General features: G+C 41.2%; 1 protein-coding gene across 2 annotated transcripts in view; it reads left to right on the top strand.

Annotated features, from left to right (window-relative positions):
- AMFR (autocrine motility factor receptor) overlaps positions 1-18,256 on the top strand; it is a 39,789-nt gene extending 21,533 nt beyond the window's left edge. Inside the window, exons 9-14 of one of the 2 annotated variants that reach the window (XM_030581286.1) lie at positions 1,268-1,458; positions 2,833-2,936; positions 5,367-5,501; positions 6,491-6,574; positions 14,747-14,931; positions 16,598-18,256. In XM_030581286.1, the coding sequence (XP_030437146.1) occupies positions 1,268-1,458; positions 2,833-2,936; positions 5,367-5,501; positions 6,491-6,574; positions 14,747-14,931; positions 16,598-16,745 (847 nt within the window). In that variant the 3' untranslated portion in view covers positions 16,746-18,256. The remainder of the gene's footprint in view (positions 1-1,267; positions 1,459-2,832; positions 2,937-5,366; positions 5,502-6,490; positions 6,575-14,746; positions 14,932-16,597) is intronic. The other variant, XM_030581287.1, reaches the window with a different exon arrangement.
- The last annotated feature ends 774 nt before the right edge of the window (positions 18,257-19,030 follow it).

Here is a 19,030-nt window from a genome sequence, read left to right on the forward strand (position 1 = left end):
CAAATCGTGTTAGCCCAAATCCTATTGAATTTCACTGGGAGTTATGTACCTAACTCCTTTATGCGTCTTTGAAAATCCCATCTTTAATTTTTACTAGAACTTTTGTTTGAATTCACTGTCTTATCATATCCAGCACTTGTTTGCTGCAGTAAGTGATGACTTTAGATCATTGGCACCACTAACATGCTTCTTGGTACACTCTTCTGAGGAGCACGCTTGTGTATTCGGCTAGATTTTCATGATATCTACTTTGGTGTTACTAGTGTGCTCATGACCATCATATCTAGATATTTATTCGTACATCCTCATGTATGGATGGACAGCTTGATCCACTGGAACAGGGCCCTGCACTGAGTCTAGTGAGTTATATTCTTGACTTTGCCATTGACTTGTAGTTTGACATTAAACAAGTTGTCTTTCACCTGAGTTTCACTGTCTGTAAAATGAGGATGACACATACTCAGACTCTGTAAAGTGCATTGAGAGCTTCTCATCAAGTGTATTATATGAGCACTAAGTATATGTTTTAAGAAATTGTATTGAATTTGTGCAGCAGAATACAATTCTGAATTCGGTGTGATTTCTCATTGCAGTCTAGGTAGTCTGAATCAAAAAGCAAACAAAGTGCTGAGTGGATCCCTGTAAGTCTTGGGACCCCAAGAGTTGTAGATATAAATGAATCTAGAAAATACATGCATTATTGCTTGCATCAATAAATCTTAGTCCATAAAATTCTCATAGTAATAGTCCCCTTGTCAATAATATAAATAAGGTTAACTGTCTCAAGAAAAATTTGAACAGTTCTTTGGAATGCTAACTCCTGACCAGCCTGGCTAAAAATGCCTTGAAGATTTACCATCACAGCCACAAAATCTACTCACCTGCTCTTTATGATGATGATGATTTGACTTCCCCTTCCAAATTAAAATTTACTTGCTCTGGGCTACTTGGACAAGTAAATCTGTGCAAGGCTTCTCTAGACATGAAGAGGGTCTGTCTGGAAGCATGGGTATAAAAGCAAGGTACGAACATTTTCATTTGCTTTGCTTCAGCTGAAAAGACAAATCAAATGATGTGGTCATCAGAAGCTGATCATATAGCCTGTCGCTTCAGGTAACTGTAAAATGTAACAGCAATCAGACATATTAATGTGTTGCAGAGAATATTGTGAGGTGTGATTGTTACACTGCAGCTTCTTTGTACGCCTGTGATCTTGATATCTCAGACAAATGGTATATGTTCACTATGGTTTTCTGTTTCTTGTCAGCTCGTGCCTGCGTTCCTGGCTTGAACAGGATACATCCTGCCCCACCTGCAGGATGTCTCTCAATATCACTGACAACCACCGAGTTAGGGAGGACCACCAGAGAGAGAACCTAGATGAAAACTTGGTGCCTGTGGCAGTAGCAGAAGGCAGACCTCGCTTGAACCAGCACAATCACTTCTTCCACTTTGATGGTTAGTTAACCAGGTTTTACAGTTGATGTTATCCAGAAGAGCAGCAGCTTTCTGTATAACTGGATCCTCATTGTGGTCCAATATAAACTTAAACTGTACAAAAATTTCCTCTCCCTTTCAACTTTCTCAGACATATAGTTCCTTCTCCTAGTCACAGGTGAATATCGGTTCATAGGGTGTGTCTGCACTGCAGTCAGAGGTGTGACTGCAGCATGTTGTGACATGTAAGAATAGCAATGAAGCCACAGTAAGCAGCACAAGCTAGCTGCTTGAATATGTACCCAGGGTCGCAGGCGGGCTTCCCTGTGAAGTTATTGCTAGCTAAAAACTAGCTCAGATATGTCTACGCTTGCTTTTGTCACATCTCTGAAGAGGTTTGAACATACGCTTCTAAGACCATCCAAAACTATAGAGACTTCTGAAAGCTCCCCTCCTCCTGTATGTAACTCAAGGAAAAGGGAGTAGCCACTTAGAGTTCTACAGGGTTAACAATTCTAGAACTGTTGTTTGTTCCATAAATTCTCATTCCCATTGGCAGAGCAGGAAATGTTTGGGGTTTGTCTGCCTACCCAAATTGTTTGCTAATCAGTGGCCGCTTTTGAAAGACTGTTACATCTTGCCAGGCATGTGTTGAAGGCTTTCTCCAAAATTATACTAACCATCTAGTCCCCATTTATCAGCCAAATAAGAAATGAGGAAGGGAATGGGAATGAGGATTTATTCATTCTCCATACTCAAGGCAGCCTGATCCTGTAATGTCCACAGGAAGAGGCGGAGGATCACTCAGTGTGATGCTCCAGGCTCTTGCACGGCAGTATGATTGTGAAACAGTAGGGGCCAAAGTTAGCTCTTTATAAGCAGGCACATCTTTATTGAAATTGGTGGGGTTGCACCCACTTACACCAGAGCTGAATTTGAGCTTAGAGTTTTCCCTTTGTCTTTGAGCAGGTATTTTTACTCCACAACTTAGAACTTACCTGTAGCTTACTGGTGCTGTAACTGAGTTCATGTCCTCTTGATTCCCTGATAGCCTCCAAACTATTAAACACTCCGTCCTCCCACCCCCGACCGGTTTTTGTTTAAAAGTAAACATATTGTGATAGATCAGCTGCAGATCAGTAGTGGCTGGTTTAGTAAAATGTTAATATGTACATTTCAAACAAATGGTGACAGTTATGGTGAGAGGGATATTTCTGTCTTTGCTCCTACTTTGTCCTCATTTGAGAGACATGCTTAGAATAGAATCCATTATAGAATTCACTTATTCATTTTGTATAATTAGAGATGATGGAATTAAACACACATGGAAAAGCTGAGATTGCTGAAAACCTCTTTTATTCCTGCCTGACCTTCCATTTGGTTTCTTGCTCTCAGGCTCTCGTATTGCTAGCTGGTTGCCCAGTTTTTCAGTGGAAGTGATGCACACTACTAATATCCTGGGTATTGCGCAAGCGAGCAACTCACAACTCAATGCTATGGTAAGACCGATTAATAGATTATACTCCTATGCCTGCCAGTCTGTGTTGGAGTGAAAGGGGTGTATGTGGACTGAGAGTGAGTGGAGCCATTGAAATCTCTAGCAGGTGCCAGACTCAAGGCTTCACCACAGAGACACCCTAGCTTAATGGAGTTTACATGTTAATGTGTGAAAATAAATGGACAGTGGAGGAAACTGAAGCGAGGGGAGAGCATAAGTCAGTGTTAACATTGCACACTGATTGCAACAGGATATAATGGATGAGGATAGGTAGGCTGATGTGACTTCAGAGATTGGGACATAAAACTGCTTCTCTCAGCTTGCTTGGTGTTGCCTTGTTATGGTCCTCTCCCATACTTCATTCCACACACAGTTCATAGTAACAAAGGTTCTGATTCTGCATCTTGAGTGTTTTCCATTGACTTCACTGGTAGCAAAATCAGGCCTTAAACTGACAAAACTGTCTCTGCAGTACTGTTGTAGCTGTGTTTGTCTTTCTTAGAGAGAGACCGTCTCTGTATGTTTCTTTTCTTTTAGGACTATAGTTCTCCTCACCGTTATTAATGGTGCTGAGCACCTACATAGAGCTTTATGTTCAAACACATACAAATGAGATAGTGCTCTCTTAGTACAGCAGAACCTTGCTAATTCACATTGAGGTCTGGGACACTGATTATAAATTACCAGATGTTGTTGATTAGTGCATAAAAGAGAGCACATGATAGAAAAAGTCAAGGAAATTACATCACAAACTGTGTTTAGTTCATTTAATCTGACACTCATTTAATCTGAATTATTTATGATACCCAGTGTCATAGCATATTAGCAATTGTTCATCAGTGTATCTTGTAAAATGAATGACATCTACCTGCTACAAGACCTGACATCGGTGCCATCTCTGCTCTTGAATCTCTGTGGGGTGAGACCACAGTTTTTGAATATTTTTGGGTTTGCAGACTATCGACTGTAATAACTTTATTCTAGTTAAATGTGCACAGAGTATTTAAGCAGACACTAGCTATTCTTTTTTTCTGAACAGGATGACACAGGATGGAAGTTATATTTAGGATGACTAATAATGTAAAAGGGTCATGTATATTTGAATATATTTCAGTATTGTACTTTGAATTGCATAATGTAAGGAAAAAGACCAGTGTGTTAGTAAACCCAAGCATTATGCATTTTAAATTGGAAACTAAGCAAAATTCTGCATCGTGTTATCTGAGAAAATCCCTGGTAGAATATTCAAAGAGAGAGGCCACCAGTGGGTGAAATGCTGAATCTCTTACTTTGGTCACAGATTAAAAAAAAGGGAAGTTGTTGTTACGTGTACTGTACCTCTGTTGTTGCTTTGTGTGCTATTTGAAAGCGCCATCCAGTATGTACCTGGTTTTCTCCCCACTATCCAACATACCATTTGCCATGTTTTTTTTTTTCTTTCTGAGCATTGGAAAGGTTTACTGATCCTAAAAGCACTTCTACTGGTCATGTACTGTGTTTTATTTAGCCCTGGCATTTATCAAGACTTTTTGGGCCTTTAAAAGCACATTATTTTGATTGCCCTCTTGCCTTTCTTTTTTCAGTTGTACGTCATTTAAACAGCTTGAAATCCAGTGAATTGTTAGTTGTTCATGCTCTAATCCGTTTGAAAACTATTTTCTCAAGCTTTCAGATGATGATAAAACATCCATTTCTAACCTGAACAGTTTGAGAGAGAGTAGACTATTTAAAATGGACACTACTAGTCCCTTGAGTTATCAATGCCATGTTGGCATTAATCTGGGATTGAGTATAGTAAATCTTAAACATTGAGTTAATTTTCAGTCACTGAAAGATAAAATATTGATGGTATAAACACTCATGAAAAATACCTTGATTAAAAGAGTATATGGGAGGTTTTATTGAAGCATGTATTCTTTCAAGGGCGAAGTTTCATAATGAAATCCTGGCTCCATATGAGTCAATTGGAGATTTGCTGTTGATTGTAGTGGCATCAGAATTTCACCTCATTCTGTAAGTGTCAGCCTGGTCTCATCTTTCTGCATCGGATGTCAGTTATTACCAGCCTCTATAGTGTGTTATTCCTTTAACTTTTCTTGCTGCGTTTCCCAAAGTGGTGACAGCTACAGCTTCTCATCTCTTGTTCCTGGGAACATGGGACATGCACAGGGTTGCCGTCAAACAGTACAGTTGTTCTGATGTTTTTCTGAGAGCGAGAGAGACCCAGAATTGGTGTGTCCAATTTGCTCTTGCAGTTATTGTCATTGTGTGCACATTTACCGCAACTGGAATGTAATTGCTGTCACTACAGGTACAGACTACGCATATGTATGCATGGTTCTGAAAATCTGGGCCTTCGACCTTCCATTATGACTTTTTTTTTAGGCACTTTACACATAGATTTTCACATTATAAATTTTGCTTTTTACAGGCCCATCAGATTCAAGAGATGTTCCCTCAGGTTCCTTACCATATAGTTCTACAGGATCTGCAGCTGACACGCTCGGTAGAAATAACAACTGACAACATCTTAGAGGGGCGCATCCAGGTACCTTTCCCAACACAGGTCAGTCATGAGATCATGTTCTGACAGGACCATACTTTACCAATTGTCTAGATTCATCACATGGATGAGAATGTTAAGAACAAACTAGGAAAATGTAACATTGATTCTTCAGTTCTTCCTTGTTTATTATCCACTAGTAGTATCAAATGTTGGGTTAATGCAACATCATTGTTCAGATTTCTCCTGCTTAAAAGTCAGAAATTCCTGCTGCCAGCCTAACTCAGGCGCCCTTGCACAGAATATAGCATTTAGTATTAAAGATAGGATTTAATTTGAATGTCTTACTATCCTGTGTAAAATTAACTGGCATCCTGGTCCTGCAGGTTTTGTGACTGCGATTATCTCAACTTCTGTGCCTATAAAATCTTAAATGTATTGTTGTATTAACCCAGTTTTTTCATGGAATTTCCCTGGTTTTTTAAAGCTACAGAAACACCATTTTTTCGCTCTCATATAGCAAAAATACCATATATGTGCTAAAAACACATATAAGAAATTTCATCTTCAATGGTAATTTGCTCAGAATGTTACAAAGCATCTCCTTGGTCACGTTGCTGTAGCATCATAACATTTGCAACTGCTTTCTCTGCTAATGTATGATTGAGCTATATCATTGGAGGGGCGGAGGTATTACAAAGAAAGTAGTCAGCAAAGTAATGTCCAGGTCTTATTGCTTATTGTGTACTACAATAAAGCCATCTGGGAACTCCATTTCTGTTAGTAAGAATATCTAATTCTGGTGTTGCATACAACAGAAACTGGTGGGTTACCGGGTATGTTCCTTCCATCAGTGTGTGTGGGGAAGCGGCTGTCATTCTGTCTCTCTCACTCTCAGAAGTGTATTCTCTTTCTTGCTAACTTACCTGCTTTAAAGAAAGCACAACATGTTACGGGGTGTAAGACAGATCTTGAATTTATTCTTAGAACTTGCCTTGTATTTATTTTTGCATTTCATGTAGCTTATTAATTCTGCGATGCTTGTATTGCAGCGTCCAGATAGTGTTAGGCCTGTGACAAACAGTACAATGGAAAGGGATAATTCCGATCAGGAGGAAGTGGAAACAGCTACCCAGGTAAGCTGGCACAAAAAGCACAGGAGCACGATAGTAAAAGGAACCAAAATTAATGGAGAAATGAATTCAAAACAGCATAGAGTACCAGTAAATTCTGCTGGTGTGTATTACAATGCCTGGCCTGCTGGTGCACATTGGTTACACCTGTACAGGAAATGTCAGGCTTCTGTTCTAAAGCACAGTAGTCTTATGTGACTGGGACAGGATAGTTTTTCAAGGAGTTCTTCATCTTGTTTCATGTCTGAGGAAGGAAGGCTGTTGGGGAGTTGCAGAGTAGGGTTTCTTGCTATCCCTGGATTCTTTAGAGTGATCCCTCTAAGGGGAGAGTGGGAGCTCCACTCTTTATTTTCTCTGAGACTCTGGGGATGTTGCCCCTTTAATGAGTGGATTTTTTTCAGGTATGGGGACTTTTTCATGTGGTTGTTGAGGGGCAGGATGGGGGATAGATCTAGGGGCATGGGGTGCCTATGAGTGAATGAGGTACAAACGAGGGGGGAGGGGAAGGGGAGGAAGGTACTTAATTCTCTTCCTTTTGCTGACTTTCCCAAGAAGCAGAAGGAAAAACATCTCTTTCCCTCTTTAAGGAGTTAATAGAATGGTGCAAGTCGGCTAAACTAAAGCTTGAAGGAAAGATTAGTTAGTGTCTCTTATTTGATTGGTTTTTAAGATTCTTTTTTTTGCTGATCTGATGTGGTTTTACCTTTCTCTGTAGTTGGATTTAGAAGGGAATGAATCATCAGATGCAGAATCTTCTGGCACCTGGCAGTCTTTAATAACCTCAGTAGCCCAGCTGTGGCTAATTTAAAGACAAGGTGCAGCAGTTTGCCAGCAGCAGAACCTGAGGTAGCATAGGGTTTTATTTATATTTAAAGCCCTGAAGTAGAAGATAGAGCAGGGTCAGTATAGGCATGAGTTTCAAGTGGGAGGAAGAATCACAAAGGTGGAAAATCTGGAGCTGGATATAAAGTACTTGATTATTCTTGAGTAACTTAAGGAAACCTCATCCCATGTTTCTTTTTGAGTTATTCTGATTTCTTTTGGTATGTTAGTAATATCTTTTTAAAGGATTGTCATCTTATGTTCAGGTGCATCATTTTACAAATTTGCTTTGAATGTTTTGTGTTGAACCTTTTTGTTTTCTGTATTGATGTTCTGGATTTGTGTATGCAGATCTTCTGTCTTGCCAACCCACCTGAAAAGCTTTAAAAGTTGCATATGTATGCAATGCTTTTGAAAGTGCACATTCAAAAAGTGGCACACTTCTTGGTCTGATTTAAAATAGAGAACTTTACCCCAATTCAAACACTTCAATTTGAGCATATTGACTTGGGGGAGGATGTGTTGGCTCACTTGCAGAATTAGTAGTGGGCTTGGGATAATGATCTAGGGACCTTTTCTCCTATAGGTGACTGGATGTGAATTTCATCCCAGGTCTATCATGACTGAAAGTTATCAGTGATGGCTGTGGGAAGTGAGTTGATGGTCTCCATCCTCTTCCTATTGGACAGGCATCCGCAGTGCAAAATAAACACATCCGACTGTCTTATTAGAGGCCAAAACAAGTAAATGGGCCATGGTGATTGAATTTCCCTCCCAACTTCCATATGTGTTTCCATCAGGTCAGGCTTGAATCATGTTGGGGTAGTGTGAAGGGAGCTTTCAGTGCTGCTACTCAGTCTGTATCTGTTCTGTGCTTATGGAGAAGAGTCTTTAGTCTCCAGGGCTGTCGAGCCAGCCCCTTCTTGTCACATTAAATTCACCAAAACAATCGGACCATTCTCATTAGGACAAGAAGTAAAGGGCTTAATCTGAAGCAAGGGAGATTTGAATTAGATATTAGGAAAAGCTTTCTAACCATAAGGATACTTAGACACTGAAATAGATTGCCAAGGGAAGTTGTGAATCCCTGTTCTTGGAGATTTTTAAGAACAGGTTAGACAAACACCTGTCAGGAATGGTCTAGATTTACTAAATCCTGCCTCAGCACAAGGCACTGGTCTAGATAACCTTTGAGGTTTCTTCCAGGGCAACATTTTTATGATTCTATTATATTTCCATGGACAGTTACACAGGATGGCGGTCTGCTGACTGGCTATTAGTCCTGGTGTCCAGTTCCATGTTAATTCTTTCATGGCTCAGAGTGGTAGACCCAGAGAGAATAGCCATGTCTTGCAGGGATTTCTTGATTCCCTTTTAGCTGTGGTTTCTTGCTTGACGGGGTAACTTGTACATTATGGGTGCAGTCCCTTCTCTCTCTACATCTTGCCAGAAGCACACATTACCATATCTGTGTATCCGAAAAGACATAGAAATGCTTGTGGCTCTTATGAGGGTCACATTGTGTTTAAAAAGCTGCTTAAGTGCAGAGGGAATGTAATATGCCAACTCACATACCCAGGGGTATTCTAGGGGTGGGACTCAGACCTCCAACAAGTATTTAAATTTAAAGACAAACCCTGTGGCACAGAGCACCATGGGGAAACGCCCAATGAGACACAGCAGCCTGTTAGTCTGCCTCCTCCCTGATGCTATTTGGTTATAGCTTTAGAGTGATTTCTGCAAACTCTCTAGCCCTTATTTCTGCAAACTCTCTAGCTCTGCCCTCTGCCTCGGCCTGCCTTCCTTTCATCCCACACATCCCACACCTTTCTTTTCCTTATCCAAATACTGCCTCTGTAACCTCTCTGACAATGACTCGCCTTCCCTCACCAGCCCTCAGAATTTCCATTTATTGGATGTCCTGTTTTATAAGGGCACTAATATATATTTGAAAACAAGCAACATCCTGACTTAGGGAAGTGCAATCCTTCCTCTCCGTGTGCGGTACATCGTAATTTGCTTTGCATAAGGTCTTTTAGGCAGGGGTAATAGCCAAGATTTTTAAAAGCGGCTAGTGATTTTGGGTGCCCAACTTGAAATACTTCAAAGGAGATGTTCAGAAAATGCTGAGCACCTGCCCTCTGTAAATCAGGTCCTTTCAGGTGCCTCAAGCTGTGCACCCAAAATCACTTGCTCCCCCTGAAAATCTTGGCCATGCCTTTATCTTCTCTGTAAGGTGACACGCTTGCTTAATTTGTGGGCTCATATCAAAATGGTAAGTGAGATCAGCGGTGCAAACAATGTCCTCTCCCTTTCTCTCTCCTTCCTCACCATTGTGTAGTTTTTCCCTCTTGGGTTTTTCTCCACTCTTGGCCCAATAAAGAAATGTTGAAGTGTCTCATGTCTCCCTGACTCTAGTCAGCTCACATTAAAATCCACTGACCTAGTTTAAGAAAATTAATACAGTCTTTGCTTCTCCAGAGGTAGGTATCCTCTCTAAAGAGATTGTCATAGATCCTTAGGAACTGACTTAATAGTGAGATTTCAGGGTAAAGCTGAAAACCCTCTGATGGCACAGTTGACATGCCTTGAGAAGTGAATGCCCTGGTAATGCTTAGATCCTGTGGTGATGAGTGCTACAGAGAACCCTGGCAGGCATCACAAATTCTCCTAGTGCAATTAAACATATTTTTCTCTTGAAACCTGTAAGAGGAATTGATTCTAAAGTGTGGAAGTGGTTTAATTTGAGTGCTGGTCTGATCTTTTGGCTTGTCATAACCTTTATTACTGTGTTTTGAGATATTGCGCTCTCTCATACTACAATGGCTGAGATTGTAGTTAGGTTACCAGCTTCCTTCAAGAACAGTTGTCAGTCTCCAGACTTTTGATGTTGATGGTCTTGCCTGTCTCAGTTTTCATTTTTTTGAGTAACAGGGAGAAGGTTTTGGCACGGTATTCTTCTACCCTCGGACACTTTCATTTTCCTTCCCCTTTTTAAAGTCTTGCTTTAGTCTTCAGTATGGCATAGATTCTTAGTCTCACTGGCTGATGACTTCCTGGCCATGGGTAAAGGTCAAAAAGGCAGGAGGCGGGGGTCCATACTGATTTTTCTAGGTCTGCTCTCATCTTTTGAGGCTGTTGGCTGTGGATTTGTGGTGACTCTCCTGTGGACCCTGGTTGAGGTGGATGAGCTCATTCTAGGGTGCTTCCATTCTTTCTTCTTGGAGATCCAAGGAAGTGAGGTTGCTCACTTGCTCCAGGGCTTTCTGAGGGGACCACAGAGTTCTGTTATGTCACTCCTCCACCTCGATGTGTATGCAAGGACCGCTAATGATATAAACCCCTCCATATTGCTAAATGGCCCAAGAAGGTCATGTCTTGGTTTTCATAAAGAGGGTATTTAAGGTTGCAGCAGTAGCAGCACCATTATGTGATCTAGCTGTTGATGTTTCATGTTTGATACGCTTCTGTTGACGTCAGATCGGAGCATAGGCAGCAATGCATCAACCAAAGGTATAGGTATCAACAAGATGGGTGCACTGATTTGTCCCCTGTGGTTTAAAAATGACTTGTTTTGCTCACCAGCTGTTGAAATCTATGCGTTCCACAGTTTACAGCTTACATGTCGAAACTGTGGAAATTTGTACTGTCAGCAGGCTGCCATCAGCACAACTGGATGTTGAAATAGACGCAGTTGATGATTTGGAGTCATAGCAGCTAGGCTGTAGAAACTGACGTGAACAATGCATTACCTCTCTGATGCATTTCACTTGTCAGGGCAGTCTGCCTGGATGGCAAATGATACCAAAGCTCTTAGGCTGTTGGCTCAGGTAATGTATTTCTTGAAGTTACCATGGTTAGCACTAGCTAGCAACTTCCTTTTTCACGCTGACCTGATATGATAGGGCATGATCAATACAGGCTGATTACTTCACTTAAAGTAGTTTAGCTGTGTCATTGTTATTCAGCTCAGTTTTCACGTGAGCTTTGGTAGGTCATCTGTCAAGGGGGGTGAAGTACTGGATACTCTGTTGGTAGTGACAGTTGAGGCAGGTTCCTTGACTACTTCGCTCAGTTGGAAAAGCTGGAAAACGCTCCCAAATGCGTGAGAATTCAAACCACAGTCTCTGCAGAAATCCTGCAAGTCATGCTATGAACAGCCCAGTCCTAAGCTTATGGAGCTTTATGTACCCTCTGCAGTCCTGTTCACAGCTGCTTCATCAGAATGGTGATTCTAAACTCTACTGTTGTGCCAGCATGCAAGAACGGGCTCACTAGAGGATCCTGTTTTCAGAGAGCTCTTATTACAAGCAACTAGTTTTTTATGTCTCCAAGACTCTCATCAAATACAAGAACTTTGTGCAGTGCCCTCAATTACAGTGGGAAGCAGTGGAGTCCTTAATGCCTCATTTTCAGATGAAGGTTGGATTCTGGAATGTGTGGTGCTCAGTAGCTCTCATCACAGTTGTATCTAAGTGCTTTCCATGTAAATTAAATCTCGAGGCTGAGACCCTAGCAGACTTCATGGAGTTTTCTGTTCTTTTCCCCTCTCTGAGCAAGGAGACTCTTTGGAGAATACATTCCATCATCATACTGGAAATGCTTTGTCAGAGGAGTACCTGGAAAGAGGTCAGCCTCTATATTAATCTGATCTCAGGAAGCTCATTCCACAGCTGTCACCTCAGAGAGAGCTTTATCTCCAGCTTTCATGCCCTTACTCCTGGATTTTGTAATCTGAGTCTTTCCAGAGGTGTCTTGATAGAGTTGTAGATGATGTTGCTGATGTACGTGGGTCCTTTTGCAATAGAGACTTTGAAGATTGGGGCCAATATATGCCACCGTCACTTAACATAACAAACTGTGCAAGGTGTTGCAAGTAAAAGAATTACTCAGTCAACCTATTGTCAGCTTTGAATTTAGTTTAAAAAGTCCCAACCTTTTCCTCTTGTATTGCTCATTATTAAAAACATTTTGGTGGTACAATAAATTCAACCCCAGAATTTTTCTTATCTTAAGGCTCGGTCCTGCAAGGTGTGGTGAGTACTTCCTTCAAGGAGCTGTGGCTGCTTAGCTTAAATCATTGAGAGTGGGGAGTGTTAAACAGTTTGCAGAATTAGGGTCACTGTGATGATTTTCCTGTTTATCTGTAATAGTTCTTTCTAGGGGAAAACAGAAATAGTTCTATCTGGAGAGATAGTGTAGCCTAGTAGGTAGAGCACTGGATTGGACTCAGGAGAGTGTGTTCTATTCCCAGCTCTGTTGGGTGACATTGGATAAGTCAGTTCACCACTCTGTGCCTCAATTTCTCCATCTGTAAAATGGGGGATAATGATACTAAACTATGAAAAGCACTATGTAAGAGGTAAGTGGTGCTATTATTATAGACTCGTAGACTTGAAGGCCAGAAGGAACCATCGTGATCATCTAGTGAGTCTAATCTGACCTCCTGCATGTTGCAGGCCACAGAACCTCACCCACTCATTCCTGCAATAGACCCATAATCTCTGGCTGAGTTACTGAAGTCCTCACATCATGATTTTAAAGACTTAGAGTTGCAGAGAATCCACCATTTACACTAGTTTAAACCTGCAAGTGACCCATGCCCCATGCTGCAGAGGAAGGCAAAAAAAACCCAGGGTCTCTGTCAGCCTGACCTGTGGGGGAAATTCCTTCCCGACCCCAAATATGGCAACCAGTTAGACCCTGAGCATGTGGGCAAGACCCACCAGCCAGATATCCAGGAAAGAATTCTCTGTAGTGATTCAGAGCCCTCCCCGTCTAGTGTCCCATCATCGGCCGTTGGAGATATTTGCTACCAGCAGTCACAGATTGGCTGCATGTTGTTGTAGGCAACCTCATCATACCATTCCTTCCATAAACTTATCAAGCTCAGTCTTGAAGCCAGTTTGGTCTTTTGCCCCCACTGTTCCCCTTGGAAGGCTGTTCCAGAACATCAGTCCTCTGTAATTAGAAACCTTCATCTAGTTATGATACCCCCACTCCATGGTGGAATGCAAGATTTCTCCGTTTGCAGTATTTTAGGGGTTGAGATTATTGCTGATTTCAAGAAATATAGTAAAATGCCTTTATCATCAGAAGAGTGAGTGTAAAAAAGAGTTTTAATGTTGCTATTACTCAGTTTATAAATCAAAATAATATTTAAATGCTACCTCCAGTTGATGTTTAATCATCTAGCTTTGTCATTTGTGCCTATAAATTTTGGTGAATAATTACAATAGAATTTCTTGGCAACTTGGATGCATTAATCAAGAGTTTGATAAATGATAGCAGATACAGGTAGCTTCACTGAGGTGCATTTGCTCTTCCACGTTCAACGTACTAAGCAGATCCAGCTCACTCTGCAGTAAACAAAACATACAATGGTTTCTAACTTAGCTAGCATTGTAAATTTACACAGACCTTTACAGTGGGTTGGTGTATAATATGCTAAATAGAATGCCAAGAATGAAATTCTTGCCCTGAGGAGCTTACAAGTTAAAGGCATACACGGTACAATTCAGGTAACAGAGTAGAGGGAAGATCTGACTCGGAAGATACGTAGATGGGCTAGAGTTCCTTTTATAAGCTTTATACAGTTACAAAACAGGGGCTTGATTCTGCAGATCTAGCTCCTGGAAAACTGTTGAAGTCAGTGGCAGTTTGTGTGTATATGGTCTATAGGCTCTAAGAATTCTAAATCCAAAGGCATGAAACTGAGACCCAATGAATTGCTGAATGCTAGTGCTCGTGAAATAGTGTTTTTAGCAAGAGTGAATTGCCGTTGGGGGTGGTTCACAAGCAATGTGTGAAATACATTGCTGGGCCCTTTATAGAAATTTTCTGTGAACTCTTTTTGCCTTTGATTTTTTTGCTTCTGTGCTGTAAAGTGGGTCAGACGAGACCCTTCATTACAGCACCTTTTGTGTTTGGCTTTTTAGTCATCTGTAAAAAGCTGTGATCTGAGGGTTGGTTGTCTTGTTTATTTTTAAATAGGGCAAGAGGTGCCACATTTTTGCATTTAGAAATTAAACCAATCTCATAGCTAGTCTGTCATCTGAATCCACAACCAAAATAATGATCTGACAGCTTAGATGTGATGCAGCTTTATATAATTCTGACACTTTTAAAATATGTTTTGACTTGACCTGCTGCATATTGTGACTGGGATTTGTGAAGAAGCCCAAGGGAATTAGCTACCTGAGTTGGGTGCCTTTTTCCCTTAAATTCCTTGAAAACCCCTGCACTTATTAATAGCTCCAAAAGGCTGTAGCTTGTTCTGATATAGAACCCCCCTGTTATCAAGTTTTACACTCTCCTATAAATTCCTTCTTTGCTTTCTTATCTTTATCCCAGACTGAGAGAGTGCCACTTGAACTCAGTCCGAGACTGGACGAGATGGTGGAGTTCAGTGAAATGGAATCAGAGCCCAGTGAGACAGAAGATTTTGAGGCCAGAGGAAGTCGCTTCTCCAAGTCAGCTGATGAAAGGCAGCGTATGTTAGTTCAGCGGAAGGAAGACCTGCTGCAGCAAGCTCGCAAGTATGTTCAATCCCTGACACACAGTACTGTCCACTTTAACTAGAGTGGTACCTCGTAAAGTGGATTTTGTGTGGACTGTAACCACTGACACCCTCCCTCCCAATCTTTATGTGCTTATGCAAAATACAGTGAGAGCAACACCTGTATCTGCTGCAGCGGGATCAGGACTCTGTCTAATACAGCATCATTATCAAAAACTCAGTTGTAAAATGATGACTTAGGCCCATTTCTCAACAAGATGTGAATATAAACTCCTAACCTAGGGCCTTATTCAGAGGCCATTGAAATCAGTGGAATGACTTCCAGTGACTTCAGTGGGCTTTGGATCAGGCCCTTCATAAAGAAGACAACCCGGTATTGTTTACAAGTCTGCTGAGTCTAATAAACCATCATCTTGCCTCCTGGAAGAGGCTGTGCCTGCACACATGCATTACGATGTCTGACACCCCATGTCAAACACAGTTGTTTTCAAGTGCAAGCAAGTATTTGTTTCTGCTTAAGCACCAAGTAACATCAGTCAATTATGGTACCACTTACAAAAAACTCTATACATAGTTCAACCCCATTCCCCTCCCTTACCCCACAAAATGCAGTGACTGGTTATAAACTGATTCTTTTGGCTGCTAATAAATGTTTGCATATTGAACTTAAAAAAAAAATTCTCATATTAGTGAAGCTTGATAAATTCTGATAAATGCCAGGTGAGTATCTGTTGTTGGTGCACAAAAATGCCCAGTGAGACTGAGTACCATACAACAAGATTATTATTTTTATTTATTTATTTTAGTGTTTGGTTCATTCCTATTGAACAAGTTTCTGTGCCATCCTTTTACAGGCAAAACATTAAACAGGCCTGCAATTAGTGTATATGTTGTTAGCAGGTGCAGCCCTTTTTGCCAGCAAACGGACCCCGTTGCGTTTTTTAAATACCTCCTTTAGTGTTTGAATGGAACATAGCCAGAAGACTTGTGGGTGCATTTTAAAAGTCTCTTGAGAAATTTGTTCTCAAATATACCTATCCCCAGACACATCTTCCTTCAAATCCTAAATTTTGCGCAGAGATTCAAATTATTTTTTCTTTCCTATTTAAAACTTCAAGTTCACGTCTTGTATCTTTAGATCTGTTGGATTCAAAACTGTTGCTTATAACACTAGTTTTAAAATGCAGCAGGATGTCATCTCTGAAAGCTACTTTCTTCTATATCTTTGATAATCTAACACTTTATGTCTTTAGAGCACCTTCCATCCAAAGCTCTCGTAGAACTCTCAAATGTTAGTGAACTAATCCTTGTGAGATAGGCACTACCACCATTTTACTGAAGGGAACATGGAGAGACAGAGAGATTAAGTCACTTGCCCCAAGCCACACAGTGATTTGGTGTGAGAAATTGGAATAGAACCTGGATCTTTAGACTCCCAGTTCTGTGCTTTAACCATAAGATTAACTATATAAAATGCATGGTAGATGATATAGCCTCTTTCTGGTAAGCATAGCAAGAGTCTGAGTTTATGCTGCTTGTGGATCTGCAGATGAGGTATTTTTCCTCTTTCCCTAACCCTAAACTCTCCCTTGCTTTTCTGAGTGGTAAACCCTGAACGGCCACTTTTCAGAGCCAAAGGAAGCCAGTCTGTTGTTTTCACCCATCTTTTCCCTTTATCCTCATAGGCGTTATTTAAACAAAACCCCCGATGAGGACTCCACCTCCGAGAGCCCCTTTCAGTCTGAGGGTGCTGCCTCTGACCCCGTCACCGTGCGCCGCAGAATGTTAGCCGCTGCTGCCGAACGGAGACTGCAGATGCAACAGACCTCTTAGCACGCTCTACTGCTGCCACCACCACCTCCTTATGAGCAATGTTTAAATCAATAAACCCTGCACTCTTCATACCAGCAGGAAGTCTCTCTTCCAAGCTCAGCTAGCTGTGCTGATGAGTGAGCTGGCTGCGTGTCTGCTGTATAAAGCATGTGGTCTAATAGTGTTTGGACAGCTGACAGATTAACCTTTCGTTTGGTAATATTTTCTATGTGACACTTATCCCCTTCACAAACAAATGCAGTTTTTAAAGCTTGGGCATGATTTCTGCTGCTAGCATAAGGTGCAGGCCTGCGGCAGAGGCAAGGGAGAGACTGCAGCCTAGATGAACAGCTGTGTGCATAGGTCACTGAAGGTGCTTGCGTATTTAGCTTGAGATCATCCAAGGGGAGTATTAGAAGAAAGAATTGAAATGTTGAGATTCACAGCGAACCCCATCTTAAGTCAGCAGGCAGCCACCGCCAAGTTACGGTACATATCAAGAACGAGTTAAAAATGTTATACAGGCCTGCTCGGACATCAATAAATGTTGGAATGTGGGAGCAGGTAGCCCAGCATGCCGCTGGGAAGCAAATTCTTAGAGTGGATAGTCAGAGTTGTCTAACTACAAAACTTATAAATAAAGCACGGGTTGTACAGTGAGGTGCTAGCTCATGCTGGTCTCATTAAAACAATTTCTTTGACCTTTTCTGAGCTCCTCTTCACTTCCCATTTCTAGCTCTGCTCACTCCCTGGAGTTTTTATTTTTCTATGCATTTCATTGCCAGCGGCAGATGGGTGGCTGAGAAGAATAAAGCTAAAAAGGAGTCACAAGGCAAATAGATTAGACATTTGAAATCAGTGTTACAATATGTTGGTGGAATGTAGTTGAAACCTACAAGTTTGGTCTCTTGAGTGACATGCAAAGAAGGGTCCAGACACGGATGGATCGGACTTTATTGAAGAGACCAGTGATGGCTACAGTATCTTGCTTTTTATTTTTTTAACCTTGCATTGTGTAGTAATATACCCATTAGTTTAATCAAATGTACAGACGCAAGAAGAATCAAGGCTGCTGACCTTCAGGTTAGCTATGAACAAATCCCCCAACTTTTCTCAAAAAATTTAAAGACCTTTTGACTTTAGACACATTTGAAACCTACAATCCTAGATTATATAGCTCAGTTTTACATGGCAGTGGTTTAATTTTAAATGTTTTGAGAAGTGTCTTCTAGTATCACTGTCCTTTGGAAGGAGCCCAGTATTATCTAGAATTATTGTTAATTTTTTTTTTACTGCCGTTTTTTAGGACATTTAAGTGAATTTAATGACAGGATGAATCACAGAAATGTTTTGGTGAAGATAATTTATTTTGATGAGTCTCTTTGGAATGCCTTATCTTGCAATGCTGTTAGTAAACTTTCAAATGTGTGTGTGTGTAAGAGAGATTTGGTTTTGCTCAGAGCACAGCTGTTCATTTTATTGTTTAAAAAAATTAAAAAAAACCCACCACCCTTCTTGATCAGTGTTGGAAATTGTCCTGAAGTTTCTTTAATGCAGCTTTCCTTATTCCCAGTGCATCACTGTTATACAGATAGCCCAGTTTAGATCTTGTGTAGCAGTTAAAGTAAGGTCACCTCCATTGCTAAAAGGAGAGGGAACATATTTGCTCAACTCCAGGCTTTTGGAGAATTTCTCATGACTTCAGCTGTGCAGAAGCTGTTGGTGCTAGAACTCATGAGTGCTACAAACATGAAAGTGATGGAGGAGGATTAGAGTGCTGTCCAGGGAGGCTGCATAGAATGCGGCTTTTGAGCCTCATGTTAGTCTGAGCTCAATTAAAGGATATTCTGTGTTTTAAGATTTGACGTGTCTTCTCTCAAATGGCAGAGATTCCCAGGATCAAATGGTGACACAAGTCAGGTGCAAGGAAAATCTCAGGCTCTTCAATCTTCCATTGCAAGCTGATATGAGAGGAAGACCTCGTTCTATCTGCCCTTGGGGAGCTGGAGTTCCTTGTAACCAAGCAGAAGGGTTTCCCATATCTGCTGTGGGTCTGCAGAGACATTGTCATCTGATTTTTTGCCTATCTCCAGTCCTCTACCTCACAAGAAAAGGACAGGCAATCAGAACTCCTGCATGTGCTGAGGGCCATGCTCCTTGCCCCTCTATATACTAAGGCCTGGGAGCACTACTGCAGAGTCCATCCCTTATTTCGTAGTCAGCTGGGAAGCCGCTGCTCTCTTACAGCTCTGCATTTCCCTGCATCAGCCTATCAATTGCTTAGTACAGTTTGCCTTCTAGGGACA

Source organism: Gopherus evgoodei, chromosome 12, assembly GCF_007399415.2.
Source record: "Gopherus evgoodei ecotype Sinaloan lineage chromosome 12, rGopEvg1_v1.p, whole genome shotgun sequence".
NCBI lineage: Eukaryota > Metazoa > Chordata > Testudines > Testudinidae > Gopherus > Gopherus evgoodei.